Raw genomic sequence first — 22,604 nt, forward strand, 5'->3', positions numbered from 1 at the left:
CAGGGAAAGCAATCCGGCCAGCGGTCCGGATTTTTATTTCTCCCATGAAGCAGGATTGACAGGTGGGAGGGGCCAGCCTCCTACCAATCACCTGATGTCGCAATGATGTAAAGGGACCATTTTTGCCTGCATGGTTTGAAACCCGGCCGTGGGGTTTGCAAAGCACCACACACAGGGTTTGTTTCTGCAAGTGCTGCCAATCAGTTGATTGGCGGCGACTGCAATGCCCATTTGGCCCGGCCGTGTTTCTCCTTGACCCACACCTGGTGCCACATATGATATCAAGTGCAGAGGCAGCGGTGTGTGGCTTGGGCCTCACAGACCAGGTTAGGTCTGCAAGCTGCAAGTTCTCTGCCCCTGGTTTATAGCATCATGCTGTGCTGAAAAGATAGAGGAGAACTGACCTGAAAGCCATTCTCCATATATTGCAGTGTTGGTGCAAATGAATGACAGTCCCCTTTCATGCAAATTCAACCCCAGAGAATGTGAAATTCAGAAACATGCAATTTCCTAGCTGACAATACAGCGGACACACCACATCTCCAAATCTAAGAAACGGGAGGGTTGCACCTCTGACTTTTTTTACTGGCTACTACGAATCTGCAAGCAAAACTTTGAAGCTGAAACCAATTTCAAAGCCTATTCACAGGTGGCGGCTCTCAAAGCAAGCCGTCAAGCAGGTCGCTATAATAAGATTCAGTGATCCTATCCTACAGATACTCATAAAACTATAATTCTCTGGTTCTCCAGGAGAAGCTAGGGCAATCAAAAAACTATGGTGCCTGTTTAAATTTGTAGTGGAACTAAATTCCCAGGCACCTCTGATGTTTACACCTCCCTCCTTCTGTCAGACTCCACAAATGAAATCACTACCAAAATGGCAAATTCTCTCCATCAACATGCATTTCTAGGAATTGGATAGTTAAATCTCCTTACCAACTAGACTAGCACTCAGCAATCCATTCTCAGTATGGCTGTGAATGTGCAACAATGCACACACAACAGCCTAGTCTTTGACTGTGCTGCTAATTCCTAACAGTCTTTTGCTGGCATGTAAATTGCAAGTCGTATTTGTCTGATTGTAACTTAGTGGCTGATCCGTGATGGTAATAATAAAGATTGATTGACTGAATCGGTAGCATACGTGTGCCCTGAGATAGAAGACAGCACAATAAGCTCTTTGTTAACTGTGTTGAATCACAGTGCAAATCAAAGCATGTAGAGAGGACCCAAAATTGATCCCAAACTCAGTCTTTTTGATTTCCCATTTTTATACAAGACAGTCAGCGAGAGGCTATGAGGCATCAGCTGATCCACATTACATTACTATTCAGATTGTTAAAATGGGTTGAGCTTGACAACGCAGGTAACATGAGTAGATCTTATTAACTCTGCAGCTCTGGGCTTCAAGAAAAAAGTGCCTGTGAAAGTGTTGATTTATTTTCCTGACGTTAGTTTTCCAAGCACTATTTCTATCACAGCAATGGCCTGCAAAGGTCATTCATTCAATGGCTTAGACTGAGTGTAGGAGCTGTGACTCTGATCCAAAACTCTGTGTCCTCTGATGTGTGCATAAAGATAAATTACCAATAAGAATAACCCCATTCATTTCAAGAGAGGGACTCCATCGATACACTCGTTTGTTTACATTCACAAATTAGAACCCACCATTATAGATGCCAGCAAAGCTTTCAATTTCTGGGTTCATCTTAGAGCTTGAGGGGCTCATAATTCGAGCGTCAAAGGATTTACAAGCCACCGAGTTATTCTCTGGCTCAGATTAAAATCCAAGCCAGGGACTAAATATTGATTTCCTGCCCCACCTGCCTACACTGCGAACCCAGCTCCACCTGGTACGCAGGCTGAGACCCTACCTGCCTGCAGACTGTCTCGCCAGAGTGGTGCATGCTCTAGTTATCTCCCGCTTGGACTACTGCAATGCGCTCTACGTGAGGCTACCTTTGAAGGTGACCTGGAAACTACAACTAATCTAGAATGCAGCAGCTAGACTGGTGACTGGGGGCGGCCGCCGAGACCACATAACAGCAGTCTTGAAAGACCTACATTGGCTCCCAGTACGTTTCTGAGCACAATTCAAAGTGTAGGTGTTGACCTTTAGAGCCCTAAACGGCCTCGGCCCAGTATACCCGAAGGAGCGTCTCCACCCCCATTCTTCTGCCCAAACGCTGAGGTCCAGCGCCGAGGGCCTTCTGGCAGTTCCCTCATTGCGAGAAGCAAAGCTACACGGAACCAGGCAGAGGGCCTTCTTGGTAGTGGCGCCTGCCCTGTGGAACGCCCTCCCATCAGATGTCAAAGAGATAAACAACTACCTGAAATTCAGAAGACATCTTAAGAGAAGTTTTTAATGTGTGACATCTTAGTGTATTTTTGGTCTTTGTGGAAGCTGCCCAGAGTGGCTGGGGAAACCCAGCCAGATGGGCGGGGCACAAATAATAATAAATTATTATTATTATTATTATTATTATTATTATTATTATTATTATTCCATTTCCCCATTTAAAGTCTTATTAGGCAGCACCTTCTGTGCAGTGGAGCATGAGAAGAGAGGGAAAGGGTGGTCTGCCCTTTCTCCCTCCTTCTTCTCTAGTGTCATGGAACATAGCTAGGACATCTAGAGGTAGGAGGGAAGGGGCAAGCCTTCCTCCTTCCTTCTTCTTGTACAGAACCAGTGTGCCTCCTGTCGGCCAACAAGTATTTAAGGGGAAAGGGGCTGGGAATTAAGGAGGCTGATGAGAAAAGTATTTGAGGAATGAAGGAGAGCTGGCAGGAGGGATGAAGGAGGAATGAAGGAGAGCCAATTCCAAATATGCAATTGGTTTGGATCATAAACTGCATTATTTATGATTTTTCTGTTTCTCTCCTTGTTAATAATTACTTTGCACATTTCCAAGCTGACAGGAGCAGGGGAAATTTTGCATATCTGTACCCTCTGTTGAAGTGAACGGTGGCAAACTCAGTGCTTGTGGGATGGGATACATAAGTAGCAGTCAAGTACAACATTCCTTGTTTTCCTAGAGTGGACATGCAGGGGAATGTTTGGTCTAGCCTGTCAAGAACTTCCTGTTTCCTCCTGGCTGTGACATACTTCCTTTGCATGTGACTAGAGGGGGGCGTGACCTTACCGGTCCAGGTAACAAAAGGACAAGACATGCAGCACTCTCCCTCTCTTACTTCCTCTGTCATTGGAGCAGCTTTCTAGCTAGAGATGCTCTGTTGGCTCTCAGCCAACAGAGGACACTGGGATTATCCCCATATGGGATAGACCCACATGTATATACTTTTTAACTAAGTCTGACTTCAGGGATCCAACTGTGAACTGGATGTGAGTAAACTTCCTTTCTATACTTTATGCAAGATTGTGGCGTGTTTATTCTTTTAAGAGGGATATAAGGGAACTTACCAGGAACCAAATAGTGAGGGGCTTACACAAGCCTTCAACCAGTTATCCATTGTGCGTTTAAAAGGGGAATGTGAAACTCCACTAAGTAAAGGAAGTTGCTAGCGCGAGTTGGGAAGGATATTAATAAACAATATACCCTCTCCTGCATCCCTGAACATCCCCACAGTTCCCACATCAGAACTCAAGTACCTGAAAGCAAACTAGATCAGGGCACATGGATGCCTTTCTGTTTTCTCGCACAAGGAAGATGTTGGGCAAGGGTGCATATATTTCTGATTTACCCAACAGTTGATGGTGGTGGGGAATATGACGATGGTGCAGCTACCTTGAAATTGCCAGGACTTCCTTCTGCCTAGGCTAGCAGTCTGTTTGTTGACTGGCTATTCCTCTCCCAAGGTCTCAGGCAGAAGAAGAGTAGCTGGAAATCAAAAACTTGGGACCATCTGCACATAAAGCGCACACTCTACCACTGGGAACATGGTAAAAAAGGAACCTGCCTTACACTGAGTTAGATTGTTGGCCATCAACATTCTCTGCATTGACTGGAAGTGGATCTCTGGGGTTTCAGAGAAGAAATCTCTCATGGCCATACCTGGAGATGCAGGGGATTGAACCTGGAAGCTTCTGGAAGCAAAGCAATACTCTATCACTGAGCCATGGACCTTCCTTGCTGAGGTATGACTCCTCATAGCTAGAAGTGGGGGTTGAGGATAGAACCAGCGGAGAAGATCCACAGATAAAAATGCACACTCAAATTTCCACAACAGCTTCATCCACCCCCATTTGGATTCTGTCCAAATGAAGCTTCTGTTTCTTTTTTCCTGGAGTCTGTAGCTTTCCCTGATATCCTGGGCAAGGCCTTCTAAGTGTGGTGGAGGACATCAATGCCAGCTGGCACCCAGAGGCCTCTGCCAAAGCCCGACACAAGAGTTACCTGCCAGAACCTGTAATTGATTCCTGCCAGCTCTTCCACTCTCCCTGCTGAAAATCCACTTCAGTTCCACTCGAGGTGTAACACCAACACCAGGCCAAATTACACTTTCTGCAGGATTTGTTTGCAATGCTGAGAACCACCTGGTGGGTGACTACACTGAATGACTAAGCCGCTACATGGTCGTTGCAGCTGGAACAATTCGCAGGAAACTTGTCCTGCTTATGTCCCACTGAAAGGAGAACTTTATGTCCCTGAGCATGATGGGGCTTGCACAGAAGTCCCTTGACTTATAAAGACCACTATGAGCATAATATGCTGAATGGTGCTATGCTCAGTAAATAATAGTGGGTTGTATGCAATATTAGTCCTAATCAAAGTACAGTGGTGCCTCGCAAGACGAAATTAATCCGTTCCGCGAGTCTCTTCGTCTTGCGGTTTTTTCGTCTTGCGAAGCACGGCTATTAGCGGCTTAGCGGCTATTAGCGGCTTAGCGGCTATTAACGGCTTAGTGGCTTAGCAGCTTAGCGGCTATTAACGGCTTAGCGGCTTTAAGAAAAAGGAAACAAACTTGCAAGAACTCGCAAGACGTTTCGTCTTGTGAAGCAAGCCCATAGGGAAATTCGTCTTGCGGAATGACTAAAAAAACGGAAAACTCTTTCGTCTTGCGCGTTTTTCGTCTTGTGAGGCATTCGTCTTGCGAGGTACCACTGTAGGTCCATTGAAATTAATGAACATGGCAAGGCCACATTCACACCACACATTTAAAGCACTATGATACACAGTCATGGCTTCCCCCAAAGAATTCTGGGAGCTATAGTTTGTTGAAGGTGCTGAGAGTTGTTAAAGGTAAAGGTAAAGGGACCCATGACCATTAGGTCCAGTCGTGACCGACTCTGGGGTTGGGGCGCTCATCTTGCTTTATTGGCCGAGGGAGCTGGCGTTTGTCCACAGACAGCTTCCGGGTCATGTAGCCAGCATGACTAAGCCACTTCTGGCGAACCAGAGCAGCACACGGAAACACCATTTACCTTCCCACTGGAGTGGTACCTATTTATCTACTTGCACTTTGACATGTTTTTGAAATGCTAGGTGGGCAGGAGCTGGGACCGAGCAACGGGAGCTCACCCCATCGCGGGGATTCGAACTGCCGACCTTTTGATCGGCAAGTCCTAGGCTCTGTGGTTTAACCCACAGCGTCACCAGCGTCCCCTGAGAGTTGTTAGGAGACCCCTTTTTCCCTCACAGAGCTTCAGGTCCCAGAGTGGTTTAACAGTCAATCCCTCTTTCCCAGGGAATTCTGACAATTGAGATTTGCCTTCTAACAAATCTCAGTACTCATAACAAACTACAGCTCCCAGAACTCTTAGGGGGAAGCCATTTAAAGTGGCCTGACACTATTTTTAAACGTATGGTATGAAAGCGGCCTGAGTTAGGTCCATGAATTTTAGCAGGTCTGCTCTTCACAAAACTTAAGTTGGCTACCACCCGATAATTCTACTTTTCCTTTTAAATCCCAGTTGTGTGGGTTGGCCCGATTTCCTACCCTCTGGAGTTGTGACCCTCAGGGTTACAGCCCAGACATGCTGATCTCTGCCAGAAAGATTAGGAGGAACCTCCCTAGCTCAAAAGGAAATGAAAAGTGAGATTGTAACGAAACACTGTGGAGCTGGAAGCTTTAAAATGGGGTGTGTGGGAAGGGACCCAACATTCCCAAGAGCTGGCAATCCCACAGGCTTTGGATTGAAAGCACATTTGTTTGGGGGGGGGTAAAGTCTCTGGAGGAACAATTTTTGCAGACAAGGGAAGTAAGGGGTGAGGAAGGAGGAAGGCTTTAAGACATGGGTAGGCAAACTAAGGCCCAGGAGCTGGAGCCGGCCCAATGGCCTTCTAAATCCGGCCTGTGGATGGTCCATGAAGCAGCGTGTTTTACATGAGTAGAATGTGTCCTTTTATTTAAAATGCATCTCTGGGTTATTTGTGGGGTCTGCCTGATGTTTTTACACAACTAGAAAGTGTGGTTTTATTGAAAATGCATCTCTGGGTTATTTGTGGGTCATAGGAATTCGTTCTTTTTTCCTCCTTCAAAATATAGTCCGGCCCCCCCACAAGGTCTGAGGGACAGTAGACTGGCCTCCTGCTGAAAAAATTTGCTGACCCCTGCTTTAAGAGCACCAAATACACTCGACAGCCCCGGGGAACTCAGTGGAACCCCCATCACCACCCTATTAAACACCTTCACTCTTGAAGCTAGTTAGTTGGTTGTTCAATCGTGGAATATATCGGATGGTGGTGTGTGTGTTTTAGCCACAATTAAGGCTCAAACCCGCCTTCCTGCCAAAGCACAAAAACGGTTCATACCACACCGCAGGCAAACTCTTGACAGAAGCCATCTGGCAAAAATAGCACGTTACATACTCTTGCTTTAGCATGCTTCAGCCAAGTTAGAGGTTCCTCAAAGGATTTCAAGCACCCTTTCCTGCTGCACTGGTGCTGTTCCCCACCCCAGCCCTGTCGAGCATGTCAACTAGCAAGCAAATGTGCTAAGAAGATGAGCGTGGAGCTGGCCGGTGCTTACCTTTGGTTTTAAAAGCAAAGTTACAGTACTTGCAGACATATGGCCTGACGTCTGTGTGCGTGCGAATGTGTTTCTTCAGCATGCTGGGCTTCTTGCAGCGAATTCCACACTCCTCACATACATACTTCCCTCGTCCACGGCCTCGCACATACACATACTCTTCGTTTGATTTGTACCTATGAGCAACAGGGTGTCATGGTAACAGAAATAAAAAAGATTCCCACCTTAAAGACGTAACAAGCCTCCTTTAAAGTTAAACAAAAACCCAGTGCATATCATTCACAGCCACAGACAAAAAGAGTCTCGGCTAGCAAATTCACTACATTGTTTAGTCAAGGGAAAACGAAACTCCATGTTGTTGTTGTTGTTGTTTTGTGGGGAGGGAGCATTGAGCATCATGAGCTGCTGGCATGATGGAGTGCTCCTTGATCTATGGCTCTTCCATTCATTTCAATGGGTGGGACAGTGAATGGAGAAATGCTGTTGTGATCAAGTCCTGGTTGTGGGCTTCCCCTATGCATTGGACTATTTGGATGCAGTAGGGCTCTTCTTATGTTCTTAATGGAGAGAGCCAATCTTTGGGCAAATTCCTTTCTTTTCCATTTTGGAGAAAGCCAGTGTGGCATGGCAGTTGTGCAAGGGCAACCAAAGCAGTGTGGGACTCCCATCCTCTCTGACCACTGGTCACACTGATGGGAGCTAGGATCCAACAACTTCTGGAAGGCACCGCATTGACTATCCCTGAATTGGTGTGCCCAGAATCAAAGGGACCGGGTTCAAATCTGCACTCAATCATGAAGCTCAGTTAAGAAAGAAAAAACCTGCCAGTGGGAGAACCAAATGGGGCAACTCAACATTGGAGGAAGAAGAAGATCAAAAGCATTCTAAATGAATGCTCAAACTGGTCTCCCTGGCAGAATGGGAACAGCATGCCCATGATTGTACACACAGGACTACAGCACTAAACTACTGCCATTCACTTTCCTAACCAACACCTGCCACCTCAAATTTCATTTGGCCACATGCAATATAAGAACACTTTCTCCTCTAACAGCCACATCACCTTCTGAATAACGCCTAAATGTTAAAGGCATGATGATCTGACACCTGCGGCTAGAATAAGGTTACCAGATTTTTTTTCAATGAATCCGGGGACACTTTTCAATTTCAATGGATTTTGTATGGGGACTGATTTGTAAATCCGGGGACTGTCCCTGGGAAACGAGGACGTCTGGTAACCTTAGGCTGGAAGCTCAAGCAAAACGTATCGGGGACAGACATCACAGACCTGTAAACATAGTTAGCTTTGGGCTAAGCAGGGGTGCGGAACCTCAGGCCCAGGGACTGAACATGGCCCTCCAGGCACCTCTATCTGGCCCTTGGAACTGTTGCCAAGCCCCCTCCTTGGTCCTGCTTCACCCCCAAGTGTTTTAGCCTAGCTATACACACTGTTTTTACTGTAAGGTTGCTCACATAATTGTAGAATTGGATAGTTGGAAGGGACCAAAAGGGTCATCTAGTCCAACCCTCTGCGGCGCATGTTACATTCAATGAGCTGTACCTGTGTATACAATCAATTGAGCTGTACAAATCAAAAAGTGTATACTCATACATGCATAGAGATAACTTGTACCTGAGTTTAGTTTAATGTGAAAATAAGGCTCTTTTGTGCGCCATATAAAGGGGAAACTCACATTTGTTACTCTGCCCACTTTTTCCTCTGATCCTGCCCACCACTGGAACGTGGCCCTCAGAAGCTTGCCTTGGAGGGAACGTGGCCCTCCAGCTGAAAAAACGGTTCCCCACTCTTGAGATACACCATGCAATTCAAGTTCCCTTGCCCAAATCTTCATTCATACAGGCACATTATATTTTGGCAGTTTTCGTGAAAGGAATGCCACAGCAGTTGATGACTGCTGTTAGCAAAAAAATATGCAAGCAATTGCTTCCTACCATTTTCCTGCTTTCAATGCAGAGTGAAAAACATCATTGGCCTCCTTGAATTTAAGAGATCACCACCAACTTTGGCCAACAATATCAATAGAGTTGGGCGTCTAAATATTTGAAAGAGAATATGCATCTCAAGAGTTGCTCAAACCTTTCCTTTCCTATCCCATCCCATCCTATCCTTTAAAAAGGAGGGGCATTCCCGACAATCAAATTGAAACACTCATAATTACTAGGTGAAATATACTAGCTAATAAAACCAAGTAACCTTCAAAAATCACACTGGCAGGGTGGTGGTGGGGAAGTCTCACTCTGTGCTGAGTTTTGCTTTACAAGCGATGTATTTGCAAGAGACAAGGAAACAGACGACCAGTAAATGTCAAAGATATGTCAGACATTAGGAGATAGAGAGAAAGCAGACTCTAAAGCCAATACTTTTCAATAAAGCTAGGTATAATTGCTAGGTATGAATGCAACTCATAATTTGTGGAGGAGTTGTAAATTTATTTCAAATGGGACGTTAGTATAATAGGCGGCTACGGACAAACAAAAACCCAGAGCAAATGTCAGCCAGGGCCTAAGGATATTTATTCATTCAATTGTCCCCAGTCTTTCATCCAAGGAGCTCACAAAGCCTGCGCAAAATTCTAAGGGTAACTGGCACTGCCACATTCACACCATACATTTAAAGCACTGAGGTGATACTTTAAACAGCCATGGTTTCCCTATAGAATTCTGGGAGCTGTAGTTTGTTATGTAGATTTGTTGTTACACCGCTCTGGGAACTGTAGTGTTGGGAGGGAAATAGGGGCCATTACCCTCCCAGCACTACAGTTCCCAGAGCGGTGTAACAACAAATCTTCCTTTGCAGAGAACTATGGAAAATGTAGGTCCATAAGAGGAGTTTCCTAACAACTCTCAGCACCCATAACAAACTACCGTATTTTTTGCCCTATAGGACACACGTTTTCCCCTCCAAAAATGAAGGGGAAATGTGTGTGCGTCCTATGGGGCGAATACAGGCTTTTGCTGAAGCCTGATGAGCGATAGGGATTGGTGCGATTGGGCTTCCCCCGCCCCCAGCCGCGCAAGCTCCCAAAGCGATGCCGAAGCTGCGCTCAACTTCGGCATCGCTCTGGCTCCTGTTCTGGGGGCTGGGGTCGGGGGAAGCTCGGGGAAGCCTGGGTGGGTGGGTGAAATATTTTTTTCCCTTTATTCCCCCCCCCAAAAAAAATCTAGGTGCGTCCTATGGGCCGGTGCGTCCTGTAGGGCGAAAAATATGGTGTATTCCATGGATTCTTTGTGGGGAAGCCTTGACTGCTTAAAGTAGTATAGGTAAAAGTTAAAAAAAGGTAAAGGACCCCTGGATGGTTTAGTTCTGTAAAAGGCGACTATAGGGTGTGGCGCTCATCTCTCTTTCAGGCCAAGGGAGCTGGTGTTTGTCCAAAGACAGCTTTCCGGGTCATGTGGCCAGCATGACTAAACCACTTCTGGCACAACGGAACACCATGACGGAAACCAGAGCGCATGGAAATGCTGTTTACATTCCCACCGCAGCGGTACCTATTTATCTACTTGCACTGGTGTGTTTTCGAACTGCTAGGTTGGCAGGAGCTGGGATAGAGCAACAGGAGCTCAACCTGCTGCGGGCATTCGAACTGTTGACCTTTTGGGCAGCAAGCCCAAGAGGTTCAGTGGTTTAGACCACAGCGCCACCCGCATCCCTATAATAAAAGTACCTTAAATGTAAAGAGCAGATGCAGCCACATTGGCAAATAAGCCATGAAAAATGGCTACATCTCTTTTACCAATTCTCCCACAAATCTTCCCAGACTTGCCCAACATCTCCTCAGAAAGAATCCTCCAGTCCCCTGCACTGAAGGGCCTGAAGCAAGGATGGCACACCTTTTTTCATCCTGGGGGTTGCTTTCCTTCCTAGCCAACTTGCTATGGGTCACGTGACAGTGGCTGGTTTCAACACACACTCACGCATCCCCCTCTATCCAGTCAAGCAAAAGACATTCTCAGAGTTCAAGAACCCATCTCACATCCTTCAACATTTCTCCGATACAAACATGTAGGGGTGCCAAATCTTGAAGAGCAAAAAATAGGACAGCAAGATCTGCTGCTGGGCAAAGAGGTGCACAGGCACGGCGGGGAGGGGGCAGTCCAACCCTGAGCCGCCTAAAACCTCAGCAACCTGAGCCACAGAAACCTCCAGGGGCTTAAAGGGGTTGTCCTCCATTCCTCCTATGGGGGGGTGTTTCCATGCGCTATGGTTTCCATCACAGTGTCCCGTTGTGCCAGAAGCAGTTTAGTCATGCCAGCCACGTGACCCAAGAACACCCCCCTCCATAGGAGGGGGACAAACACCAGCTCCCTCGGCCTGAAAAAGAGATGAGCACCACATCTCATAGTCAAATTTGACTTGACTTAACCATCCAGGAGTCCTTTACCCAGCAGTGGAGGAAGCCGATTTGGCGCCTGGAGTGGAGCGTGCACCCTGTGCCCGGGGGGGGGGGAACAGCTGCCCGCAAGGTGGAGTAAGCCGGGGCAGGACGTTCCGTGGGGCCTCCAAGGAGTCTGCCTGTCTCCTCCCATTCAGCCGGCCTACAGCTGAGGGGGAGGCGGTGGGCAGACCGTTTGGGGCAGCGTGGAGCCTGTGGGCACCCAAACCACCATGTCACTCCCAGGAGACATGTGGCTCGGGCACACGGCAGGCCCCATGGTGAGTGCCGCCTGACATTTTCTCACCCCCTCAGTGGTGACAACCAGGGTGGCCCTCCCCCACCACCCTCCTGCCTCCGCCCCTGCCTTTACCTTTACCTTTACCTATACAGTGGTACCTTGGTTCTTGAACGGCTTAGTTGTAAAACAAATCAGCTCCCAAATGCCGCAAACCCAGAAGTAAGTGTTCCAGTTTGCGAATGTTTTTCAGAAGCCGAACGTCCAACATGAGTGCAGGAAGCTCCTGCAGCCAATCGGAAACCACACCTTGGTATTCGAACTGTTTTGGGAGTGGTACAGACTCCCGGAATGGATTAGGTTTGAGAACCAAGGTACCACCGTATTCCTCCACAAAGGTGAACCTTTGACACTGGACAGTCTTGCTGCCATTTATTTATATTTTTACACTTATGGAATATTTAGAATGGATTTATCCTACATGTTTGGAAGTTCTTCTTTAACCTTTGCACAGTGTGTAACTCTGGAATGTTTAATGAAAAGCAACGCAGACATTAAAATAAAATAAAATGAATGAATGAATGAGATGGCCACTGCCTACATCTCAATGAACCTGCTTCAACCATCACGCAAGGCCTCCTGCACTGCTCAGGCATTTGCCCCCTGGCAATCAATCATAGGACTCCATTTACAGCTGCCTTGTTCTTGTATTACTTGTAATTACTCTCTGACACGGACCCTTTATGAGCCATGCCTTTGTTATGCCGGAGTCCTGTGTCAGCTCCATTAGCGCTATCAACAGACAACATCTCCTGGCATTGCCGGTCGTTGTTTTTTATCTGGACCCTACTAAAAAGAGCTGTTCCTTCTCCAGCTCATTTATTCTGTGGTCGGAAAAGTGGGAAAGATGTGTGTGCATAACTAAACAAGGATTAAAGGAAAACAACATTTTAAAAGCACACAATTAGATTTGACTACAGAAGAAAAGACGGCGCTCGAACCATGTCATGCAGAACTGTCGCTGTACTGAAAAAGAAGAGTTTTGTGTGACTCAGGTGCGGATTATTGCATGAGTCTTCCTGGGTACAATGGCAGTGGTTCTGTCACGATTTCCACTGTTTATTTTGCATTGCATTACCTGCTGCATTGTGGAATTGGGGTCTTTTATAATTGATGTTCTGCCCTCTATGATGCGTCACCCTCTCTGCACACGAGTGCTTCTGTTCCCCCATGATTCACTCGTGAAAATGGCAGGAAAGAACCATATGCTGGGATACCGGGCCAATTTTTGGCACGTGAGTGGGAGTGACATGACACATGAAAACTGTGAGGAAATCACAGCACAAACTCCCACAATTTGTTGGGTTAACGGGGTTGCAAGTGTATTTTGTTCGGGAAGAAAGTAACATGAAAATAAGCATTGGATTCTGCTACAGTTTCAGAAGTGGCACGTCACGTAAAACATCACATACAGTGGTGCCCCGCAAGACGAATGCCTCGCAAGACGGAAAACCCGCTAGACGAAAGGGTTTTCCGTTTTTGAGCTGCTTCGCAAGACGAATTTCCCTATGGGCTTGCTTCGCAAGCCAAAAACGTCTTGCGAGTGTTCCGATTTTTTTTTTGCTTCCCCCCCTTTTTTCTAAGCCGCTAAGCCTTTAATAGCTGCTAATCCACTAAACCGCTAATAGCGCTAATCCGCTAATAGGGTTGCTTCGCAAGACGAAAAAACCGCTAGACGAAGAGACTCGCGAACGGATTATTTTCGTCTTGCGAGGCACCACTGTAAAAGGCAAAAATTATAAGGCAAGGAAAAGTCAGGAAAATGAAATAGAGTGCAATCAGAAAGCATCCTCAGTTTGCATGTTAATGCCAAGCCAAACCAAACCATGGCTAAGTGTAAAGGAGGAAGTTGCTAAGTTTAACAAAATAGAATATATTTAAAGCAGGCTTCCGCAACCTAGTGCCCTCCAAATGTTGCTACATTTAGGGCTACTTAAAAGTGAGCATTTTTAAGTTTACAAACATCAATAATCCCAGAGTGGCTGGGGCTACACAGTCAGATGGGTGGGGTACAATTATTATTATTATTATTGGCATAACAACCCTTAACATTTGTATAGTACTTTTAAGTCTTCAGAACTTTTCACATTAATGTCTTACAGCACAGATGGGGATCCCGCAAGGTGCTGTTGGACTCTGGGCTCCTCTCAACCCCAGCACGCATGGCCAATGGTCAAGGATTATGGGAGTTGTAGTCCGTCAACACCAGTAGGGCCTTAAAGCAAACCTGTAAAGCAGTCATAGGCAAACTCCGGCCCTCCAGATATTTGGGACTACAATTCCCATCATCTCTGACCACTGGTCCTGTTAGCTAGGGATGATGGGAATTGTAGTCCCAAACATCTGGAGGGCCGGAGTTTGCCTATGCCTGCTGTAAAGTGAGTTGGTGTTGTGAGTGAGTGAGTGAGTGAGCGAGCGAGTGAGTGAGTGAGTGAGTGAGTGAGTGAGTTATTTTCTATACTGCCCTATACCCAAAAGTCTCATATAATCCCCAAGCTGCAGATAGCAGCAGCTGGCCTAAGATCATCTAGTGAGTTTCAAACCAGGGAGGTATTGCTTCATAACTCAGTCTCTTTGGTTGCAATCCTATACTCTCTTACCTGGGTGCAAGCCCCATTGAGCTCAATAGAGCTTGGTTCGGAGTAGACGAGTCTAGGATTGCACTGTTAATCATTATGCTACCCCAGCTAGCCAAGAATAAGATCATTTGCCGGACAACAGGCCGCAAACTTTCTCCTATCCCCTTTTCTTTTCTTTTCTTAATCATGGTTTATTGGTTTTCATGAGAATTTGCTATGTCAAGGAAGATACTGGCACCCCGCACTCTCATGAACCAGCAGCGATTCTGCAGAAAGGCTGTGGCACAGCTGTGGCTGACTGGGTGCCTGCCAACAGACTTAAAAGCAAGACACAGACATCGCATGGGGGGGGGGTTAAGGAGAGAGAGTTTTAGAAGCAGATCAATCCTGCCCCAGCAAAAATAGCCTAGACTAGGACAATCTTGGCGAAGGTTCAGCTTCATTTGGAAAAAGCCACTGGGGGCATTTTGATGCAGCAACACAATGCACAGAGCAGAGTGCTTATCACCATGAAAAACACAGTCGCATGCCCTGGCCGTGCTTGGGACTCACATACTCTCTGTTCCCCAAATGCTCTGGGCTCTCTGGTTGGAACAAGTTTGGCTTTCCCATGGTGTCCAAATATGGCAGAACAGGATTGGAAAAGGAGGTAGCAAACAGAAAGAGGGCATCCTACCTACTTTGGGCTCTGACCCAGCCCATGCCACTTCCTGTTTTGGCCCCACCCACTCCTTGCATGCCACTCCTGATAGATCCCCCCCCCAAGAAATAAGGACAGAGGGAGCGAGAGAGATGCCTCCCCTCACCCTTGCATTAGTTTGTGAGTGGTCTGCTCCCATTTTAACCTGGGGCCTATCTGTACATTTAAAGCAGTACCATCCCACAGCTGTGGCTTCCCCCAAAGAATCCTGGGAGATGTAGTCATGTAACTTGTTAGGACACCCGTTTTCCTCTCAGAGAACCACAGTTCCCAGAAATCCCTGGGAAGAGGGCTTGACTGTTAAGCCACTCTGGGCACTATAGCAAGGAGGAGTTTGGATTTGATAACCCGCTTTATCACTACCCGAAGGAGTCTCAAAGCGGCTAACATTCTCCTTTCCCTTCCTTCCCCACAACAAACACTCTGTGAGGTGAGTGAGGCTGAGAGACTTCAGAGAAGTGTGACTGGCCCAAGGTCACCCAGCAGCTGCATGTGGAGGAGCGGGGAATCAAACCCGGTTCACCAGATTACAAGTCTACCGCTCTTAACCACTACACCACACTGGAAACAGGGGAACAGGGGTCTCTAGACCACCACCTGTAGCTGGAGATGCCAGGGACTGAATTGTGATAGCACATTAGTCTTGGCAGAAAGAGGTAGACACTGAACTAAAATTAACTGGCAATGTATTCCGCCATGCATCATTGGGGCTCACTTATCCCAATTAGGTAATGAAGAAGCTCTCCCAGGCTTGAATTGGGTTGGATTAAGTTGAGCCATTCTCTCTGCACCACATCACAAAATCAAGCCATTTGGCGTCCTTGGGAATATTACATTTCCCAGGGCTACTTATGTTGGAACAGAACAGAGGGAGAGACTGCCCTCCCTCTACTTCGCACCACCTCTGGAGATGCAGAGTTAAGTGGGCAAGTAGGAAAGGGGTTTATTTATTTATATTTTATTTATTATTCCACCCATCTGGCTGGGTTTCCCCAGCCACTCTGGACAGCTCCCAACAGAATATTAAAAACACGATAAAACATCAGACATAAAAAACTTCCCTAAACAGGCCTGCCTTCAGATGCCTTCTAAAAGTCAGATAGTTGTTTATTTCCTTGACATCTGATGGGAGGACGTTCCACAGGGCGGGCACCACTACCAAGAAGGCCCTCTGCCTGGTTCCCTGCAGCCTCACTTCACACAGCAAGGGAACTGCCAGAAGGCCCTTAGAGCTGGACCTCAGTGTCCAGGCTGAATGATGGGGGTGGAGATGCTCTTTCAGGTATACTGGGCCGAGGCCATTTAGGGCTTTAAAGGTCAGCTCCAACACTTTGAATTGTGCTCGGAAACGTACTGGGAGCCAATGTAGGTCTTTCAGGACCTGTGTTATGTGGTCTCTTGAAGGATCACCAGAGTGTGGAGGGTGAAGATTTGGGGTATGGCTGGCTGGGAGGGAAAGGAGTGCAGTATTTTCTCCAGTACGTTCCAATTAAAATCTGAGTGAGAAGCGTTGGGGAATATATTGCTCACCTTGCCTTTGGGGTGAACGTCACAAGTCCAAAGGCTTGTATTTCTGAGCCCCAAAATATGAGTTTCTGCATTATCTCCAATTCCAGTAGTTTATTTGAGAGGTAACGGTTGTAAAATATGCCCTTTCCTTCCTCCCCCCCCCACTTAATTGGCACCAGGTGGCTCTTCAGAAACCCCAAAACCATCCACCCCAACATTTACCTAGCTTCCCATTAGACTCCGTTGTTCTCAAGTGATTGCTCTCCGATGCAAATTGGAGCAGGTCATATTCCTGCAGACAGGGAACCCCAGGGCCAGGGAATTTTGCCAGACTGTCTGTTCCCAGATGCTATACCACACCCACGTGCAAGAGCGGAGCCGCAAGCAGCTGGGAAACCTGACAAAACAGGAATGGAATCCCTCGCAGATCTCGCACGTTGGAAGGGCACGACTGCTGAGTGAGCAGGAAGGCAAGAAACAATTCCCAGGTCAGTGATGGGAAAAAAATGCTTCTGGGGTCTAGCCAGCTGCCCAGTGAGGTCTTAGCGGGGCTGTGAAATTGCCACTTGGAAGCTTTCCCATTCAGCTGCAGGGAGACACATTAACCCAACTCTCACCAAATGAAGCGACGGGGGCAAGCCTTATTGGTGACAAAAGGTAAGGAAGCAAAAACATTTTTATTTAGACAAGCTTGCCCAGATATGTAGAATGCAGACATATGTTTTGATGTGCTTTTAGCTTATTGCTGACTTTAATTATTTTAGAATGTTTTAAAAACCTGTTTTTACAGATAATTTTACTGTTTTATTCTTCCTGTAAAACACACTGAGGGTTGTTGCTGTTGTTTTTACAATCGAGTGCTATATAAATTTTAGGAAATTAATACCGATAAATAAATATATTTACTGATGTGATTCAAAATATGGCAAACAAGGGAGCTGTAGTTTGTTAAAGGTATGGAGGGTTAGAAGATCCCCATTTCTCTCACACAGGTACAATTCCCAGAGTGGAACACAAGGTACCCTGGGAATTGTAGCTCAGTGAAGGGGGAAAGGGGGTCTCCTGACTACTCTCAGCACCCTTAGCAGACTACAATCCCCAGAATTCTTTGGGGGAAGTCATGAATGTTTAAAGTGTCACCATAGTGTTCTAAATGTATGGCACGAATGTGGCCCAAGCTAGGGAAGGCTGTTCTGCACTGATGGGTGAAAGTAACTCCCTGCCGTTTCAGAAAGTGGTTTTTCCCAGCCCTACCAGGAGATGCTGGGAATTGAACCCAGGACCAAGAACTTCACCACTTAGCTGCTGCTGTTCCTCTCATCCGCAGTGGAGAGACAAACGAGGAACTGGTGTAGAGGCAAAATGAGATGATGATCAACGTCCCCAAGAACTGCCCTGTGCAGGGCAGATGCCTGTTATCTGCTCATCTTGCATTATGGAACAGCATGCAATCTTGCAATCACCTGATATTCTCTTCCCCCAAATCTGCTCCTTTCCCAGTCACCAAGAGCAGCCACACACACACAAACACGCACAAAGAGTCTGTCATCTGTGCGGAAGGAATTTGCCTTGACAGAAGCATCTGTGGCCTAGCCAGAAGCCAGATGAATGAAGCCACAGTTTGCGAACCAGATTCACAATTCCAGATGGGACTCTTCATGTTAACAGTTTTCAGCTGCCCTAGTGACACAGGCCCAGAGAGGCTGCCTGACGCAGAAGCAACCAGCCGCTATCGCTCCTGACGTCTTGCATAACCCAGACATGTTCTGGGTTGTCCGGGGATAGAATGGAACGGCTGTCACCCACGACAAAACACACGCTTGAGAAGAAGAAGACAACCTCCTGCTTGACAGGGGGAAAACAACATTATATAATTTCACCAAGAGTAACAAGCCACATTCCAGCAGCTACAGTCTCCTCACTCCCCTTAACTTCCAATACATCTTTATGATGAGCTAATGGCTCACATTTATTTTTTCCTAAAAATGATTTTGCCAAGTCAACAGTCCTTATGCATTCTTTCCAATGGAAGAACATTAGAGGTCACAGCTAACCTAGTTTGGCCACAGGTGCCTTGGGACTTCAACACTTTCCCCCCTCCCTCCGTCCTTGCCTCGCCTGCTACAACCCAATCCCTCTTCCTCCTTGTGGCGATCACACAGGATTCCCGGACGTTTAACGGTCTATTGATCCCTGTGCCACCACTGTGCTCGCTTCCCCGCTGCCACCAATCTGTTACTCTCGGGTACACACTGAGTCCAGACAGTTGTTAAAATTGAACCAAATAAACAAGTTTATTTTATAAGTATTAACAAGTTTATGGTTTCTCAGATAATATTCTTGTCAGTTTCTTAACTTTAGTTTCTTTACTGGCCTATACCTTCCTAATACCTTCTCACTGAATATCTCAACTGTTTGACTGACTCCTCTTAACAGATTCTCTCACTCTCTCACATCAGACTAGCCCAACCCACAGACTTATCCTATCAGTCTCTTCTCTAACTCTAGACTGACTTCTTAACAACTCTAACTCTAACTCCTCCCCTTGGGTTCCTATTGGCTAGTCATTCCCTATGAACCCAGTATGATGTCACACACCTAGGAGGGCAAACGCCACACTCCTCCCCACACCTCTAAGGGTTTCCAGAGAAACTGAGTCAGGCTGCTCAAGGCGGCAAACAGCCCTGCTCAGTTTCATTGAGCAAAATCATGGAATTGTGAAGTTGAAAGGGAGGAGGACAGCTCCTCTCAAGTGGACTGCCTGCCTCAATTTTTATTTACTCATTATATTCACTATCCCACCTTTCGTCCAAGAAGTTCAAGGCAATGTACGGGTTCTCTCCACATTCCCGTTTTATCCACACAACCCTGCTAGGCAGTGTGAGCTAAGAAGCAGTGACTGGCCCAAGTCCCGGAAACAGTGGAGTGGTGGGAGGCCCTAGGTGGGGAACCACCAAGGGAAAAAGCCCAGGGATTGTTGGTGGGATGATGATGAGTGGTCAGAGGGAGAAGAGAGAAGCCTGGAAGGAGCTGGTGGTGGGAGCTGTGGAAGTAACAAGGTTTAGTGAGCAAGGAGAGTCTCTGGAAGTCCAGAATCAGAAGCTGAAGCAGGAGAGGGGGGAGGCCAAGAGACAGAGAGCAATCTGGCTGGTGAAGAAGCCCCATCCTGATGTGACAAGCTCCCCTCACCCTGGTCATCTCCTCTGCAGACAGCAAAGAAATGCAGTGGGCAGTCAGCCACTGCACCCAGTCCTTTCTCGGGCAGCCCACTGGGAATCATGCCAATCTGGAGTGTTCATGTAAACCTCAACCCCCCACATCCCTTAAAAGTTTTCTAAGTTCAGGTGGAAGGCTGAAAGGGCCCCCAATTCATTTGGGGGTCAAAGGGAGAAATGCTTGTTCACCTCCACTCCCATCCTGGTTTGGGCAAACCATAGTTTGATCAAACCATAGTTTGAACAAACCATAAAAAGGTAAAGGTAAAGGTACCCCTGCCCGAAGGCCAGTCGTGTCCGACTCTAGGGTTGTACGCCCATCTCACTTAAGAGGCCAGGGGCCAGCGCTGTCCGCAGACACTTCCGGGTCACGTGGCCAGCGTGACAAGCTGCATCTGGCGAGCCAGCGCAGCACACGAAAACGCCGTTTACCTTCCCGCTAGTAAGCGGTCCCTATTTATCTACTTGCACCCAGGGGTGCTTTCGAACTGCTAGGTTGGCAGGTGCTGGGACCGAGCAACGGGAGCGCACCCCGCCACGGGGATTCAAACCGCCGACCTGACGATCGGCAAGTCCTAGGCGCTGAGGTTTTACCCACAGCGCCACCCGCGCCCCTTGATCAAACCATAGTTTGCTTTGAATCATTGTTATCTACTCTTTTTCTAGGCAAGAGAAGCCCCTCTCATAGCAGTTTACAAATAAATACACCAAAAACACGACTAATTAAGCTAGCTGCATAAAAAAACCCCACAAATTTATTCCAAATAAATAAATAAATAAATATGATAGTTTTTTTAAAAAATCACAGCTTCAGAATGCCAGCACGATTATTCAGTGAAAAGCAGATTGGCACAGCCATGTCCTGAAGGTCCATTTAAAAACAGTCAATGAGGGAGCCAAACACATATCCCATAGGAGGGAGTTCCACCATGATGGTGACACTGCTGAAGAGGCCTTGTCTCTTGTGCACATCAACAGGATGGATCTTAATGGCAGGTCAATGAGCAGGACTGTTAATGTTAGGACTGGGTATAATTTTTACAGGTGCAGGCAGCACTTCAAACAACCGGATTCTGAATAATTTGGGGCTCCAAATGTAACAACCAGCACTTTAAACTGGTCCAATAAATGCATGGGAAACCAAGTGAGCTGGTATGGGACCAGTGCTACATGCTCCTATTGCTTGGCCGACACAAGCAACCAAGAAGCTGCACCCTGCACTGGCTGAAATGTCCAAACTATCATTAAAGGCAGTCCCATGTAGAGTTCATTGCAATAGTCTTGTCTGGAGATAACCAGGGTCTTCATTTGCCTCCCAACTAAAACTGGAATTCATGGTTGGAAGTGGGGTTGTTGCAAAATGACACACAGAAACATACATTTAAAAAAAAAATGGCCACCACATTCGTGAGACTTGCACAATTCAAGTAAGCATTAGTGAACAATGGTGGCCAGGGGGTTAGGTGATATTCGCTGCCCATCGTGGTAAGTTGCATCATGAGTAGTCGCAAAAGGAAAAGACCAGCCAATGATAAGCACTTCATGGAAAGCGTTTTGCAAAAATTCACATGCACACCAAAACCTTTCTCAAACCTACCCCCCTGCCCCCCAGTCAGATCCCCTTCCAGAGAATTTTTCCACATGGAGGTGTTCTAACCATTACATTTAGGAGCAGCATATGGAAAGCAGAAATCCATCTCCTGGCATGTACAAGACATGGGACTGAATTCAAGACAAGTGAACCTGAGACGGGCGGCACAACAGTTTGGCTTCTTGGAAACCCTGAAAAACCACATAATTCCAGTTATTAAATTGTTTGTTTAAACGAGGATGTCAAAAAAATCCATAAGCCTCAAAAAACCACGGGTTCCTCCACGCTCTGATGGAAAACATCTGCAAGTGATCTCTCCGCTCTGAAGGGACAGCTACTGCTTCACAAGCAGGCTGAGGAGATAGCTAACACTGACCGGTTAAATAATGTGAAGAGCAGAAGAAAGTCGGTGCAAGAACGAAACACAAACCAAAACACTCACCCACCTGGTAAAGAAAGAGGCAATATTCAGAAGCATAAAGTTGGAAGGTACTTTAGAGGTCATGGTGTCCAAAATGCTCACTGCAGGACACAACCACAGCGTTCATCTACTTAAACAACTCGAGTGAAGGAGAGCCCGTCTATATAAAAATCTGGGAAACCAGGAAGCAGACTGGCAGCAGCAATCTAGAACTTCAAGGAGGGGACATTTCTAGTCCTACCTGAAAATGCCAGGGCTGAATGTGGGACTTTTAGCAAGGACCCCAGATTCAATTCCTGCCAGCTCTGGTAGGAAACATATATTAAGGTGCAGGTCCAAATAAAAAAGAAGACCTGATGCACTGCAGAGCAGTTGCCAGTCAGAACCGATCATACTGAGCTGCTCTAAGGCAACTTCTCATGTTGCTATAAGATACCCATCTGTACAGAACAAGCTGCAAACGTTAAAATCTGCAGATGGCCAGGCCTCTTAAGCATTTCCTCGCAGTTCGCTGCAGGGATTGCATCACAGAATCAATAATATGAAAGGTCTCCAATCCCTATGTCTGCCCGGACTTCTGAAACTTCATCTTAATATGGAGGTTTTTTTTATTATTCCACACGCTTGGCCTCTGTTAAAATGGACTCATCTATCATGCCTGTGACTCCAGAATGGTAAAGACAGGCTAGAAAACCTCAGGCATACCAATATTCTAAACAGAGAAGTTTATTTCAATTTTATATGGCAGCAAAAAAAGGTCTAGAGCAGCTTCCCCCAACTTTGGACTCGCCAAATTTTCTGGACTACAACTGCAACCAACAGACCTCACCATCAGTCACAAAGAGTTGTAGTCCAAAACAATCTTGAAGGTTCTGTGTTGGCTTCCCTTGGTGTACAGGACTGCAGGTTTAATTCTTGAACTTTGGGCCAAGTAGCGCATCTGTAGACCAGTGTTTCCCAACCGGTG

At 46.7% G+C, this 22,604-nt stretch overlaps 2 protein-coding genes across 11 annotated transcripts in view; both read right to left on the reverse strand.

Annotated features, from left to right (window-relative positions):
• HIVEP3 (HIVEP zinc finger 3) overlaps positions 1 to 22,604 on the reverse strand; it is a 271,325-nt gene that overhangs the window by 28,136 nt on the left and 220,585 nt on the right. For all 10 annotated transcript variants that reach the window (XR_014221801.1, XM_082231449.1, XM_082231452.1 and 7 more), the window contains one exon: positions 6,931 to 7,106. Coding sequence is in view for 9 of the 10 variants with exons in the window: in XM_082231449.1 (XP_082087575.1) it covers positions 6,931 to 7,106 (176 nt within the window). In the remaining variant the exon portion in view is untranslated. The remainder of the gene's footprint in view (positions 1 to 6,930; positions 7,107 to 22,604) is intronic.
• Positions 4,157 to 22,604, reverse strand: part of ZCCHC17 (zinc finger CCHC-type containing 17) — a 351,579-nt gene continuing 333,131 nt past the window's right edge. The window contains exon 9 of the mRNA XM_082232093.1: positions 4,157 to 4,242. Within this exon, the coding sequence (XP_082088219.1) occupies positions 4,172 to 4,242 (71 nt within the window). The 3' untranslated portion in view covers positions 4,157 to 4,171. The remainder of the gene's footprint in view (positions 4,243 to 22,604) is intronic.

Source organism: Podarcis vaucheri, assembly GCF_965113315.1.
Source record: "Podarcis vaucheri genome assembly, chromosome: 7".
NCBI classification, from domain to species: Eukaryota; Metazoa; Chordata; class Lepidosauria; order Squamata; family Lacertidae; genus Podarcis; species Podarcis vaucheri.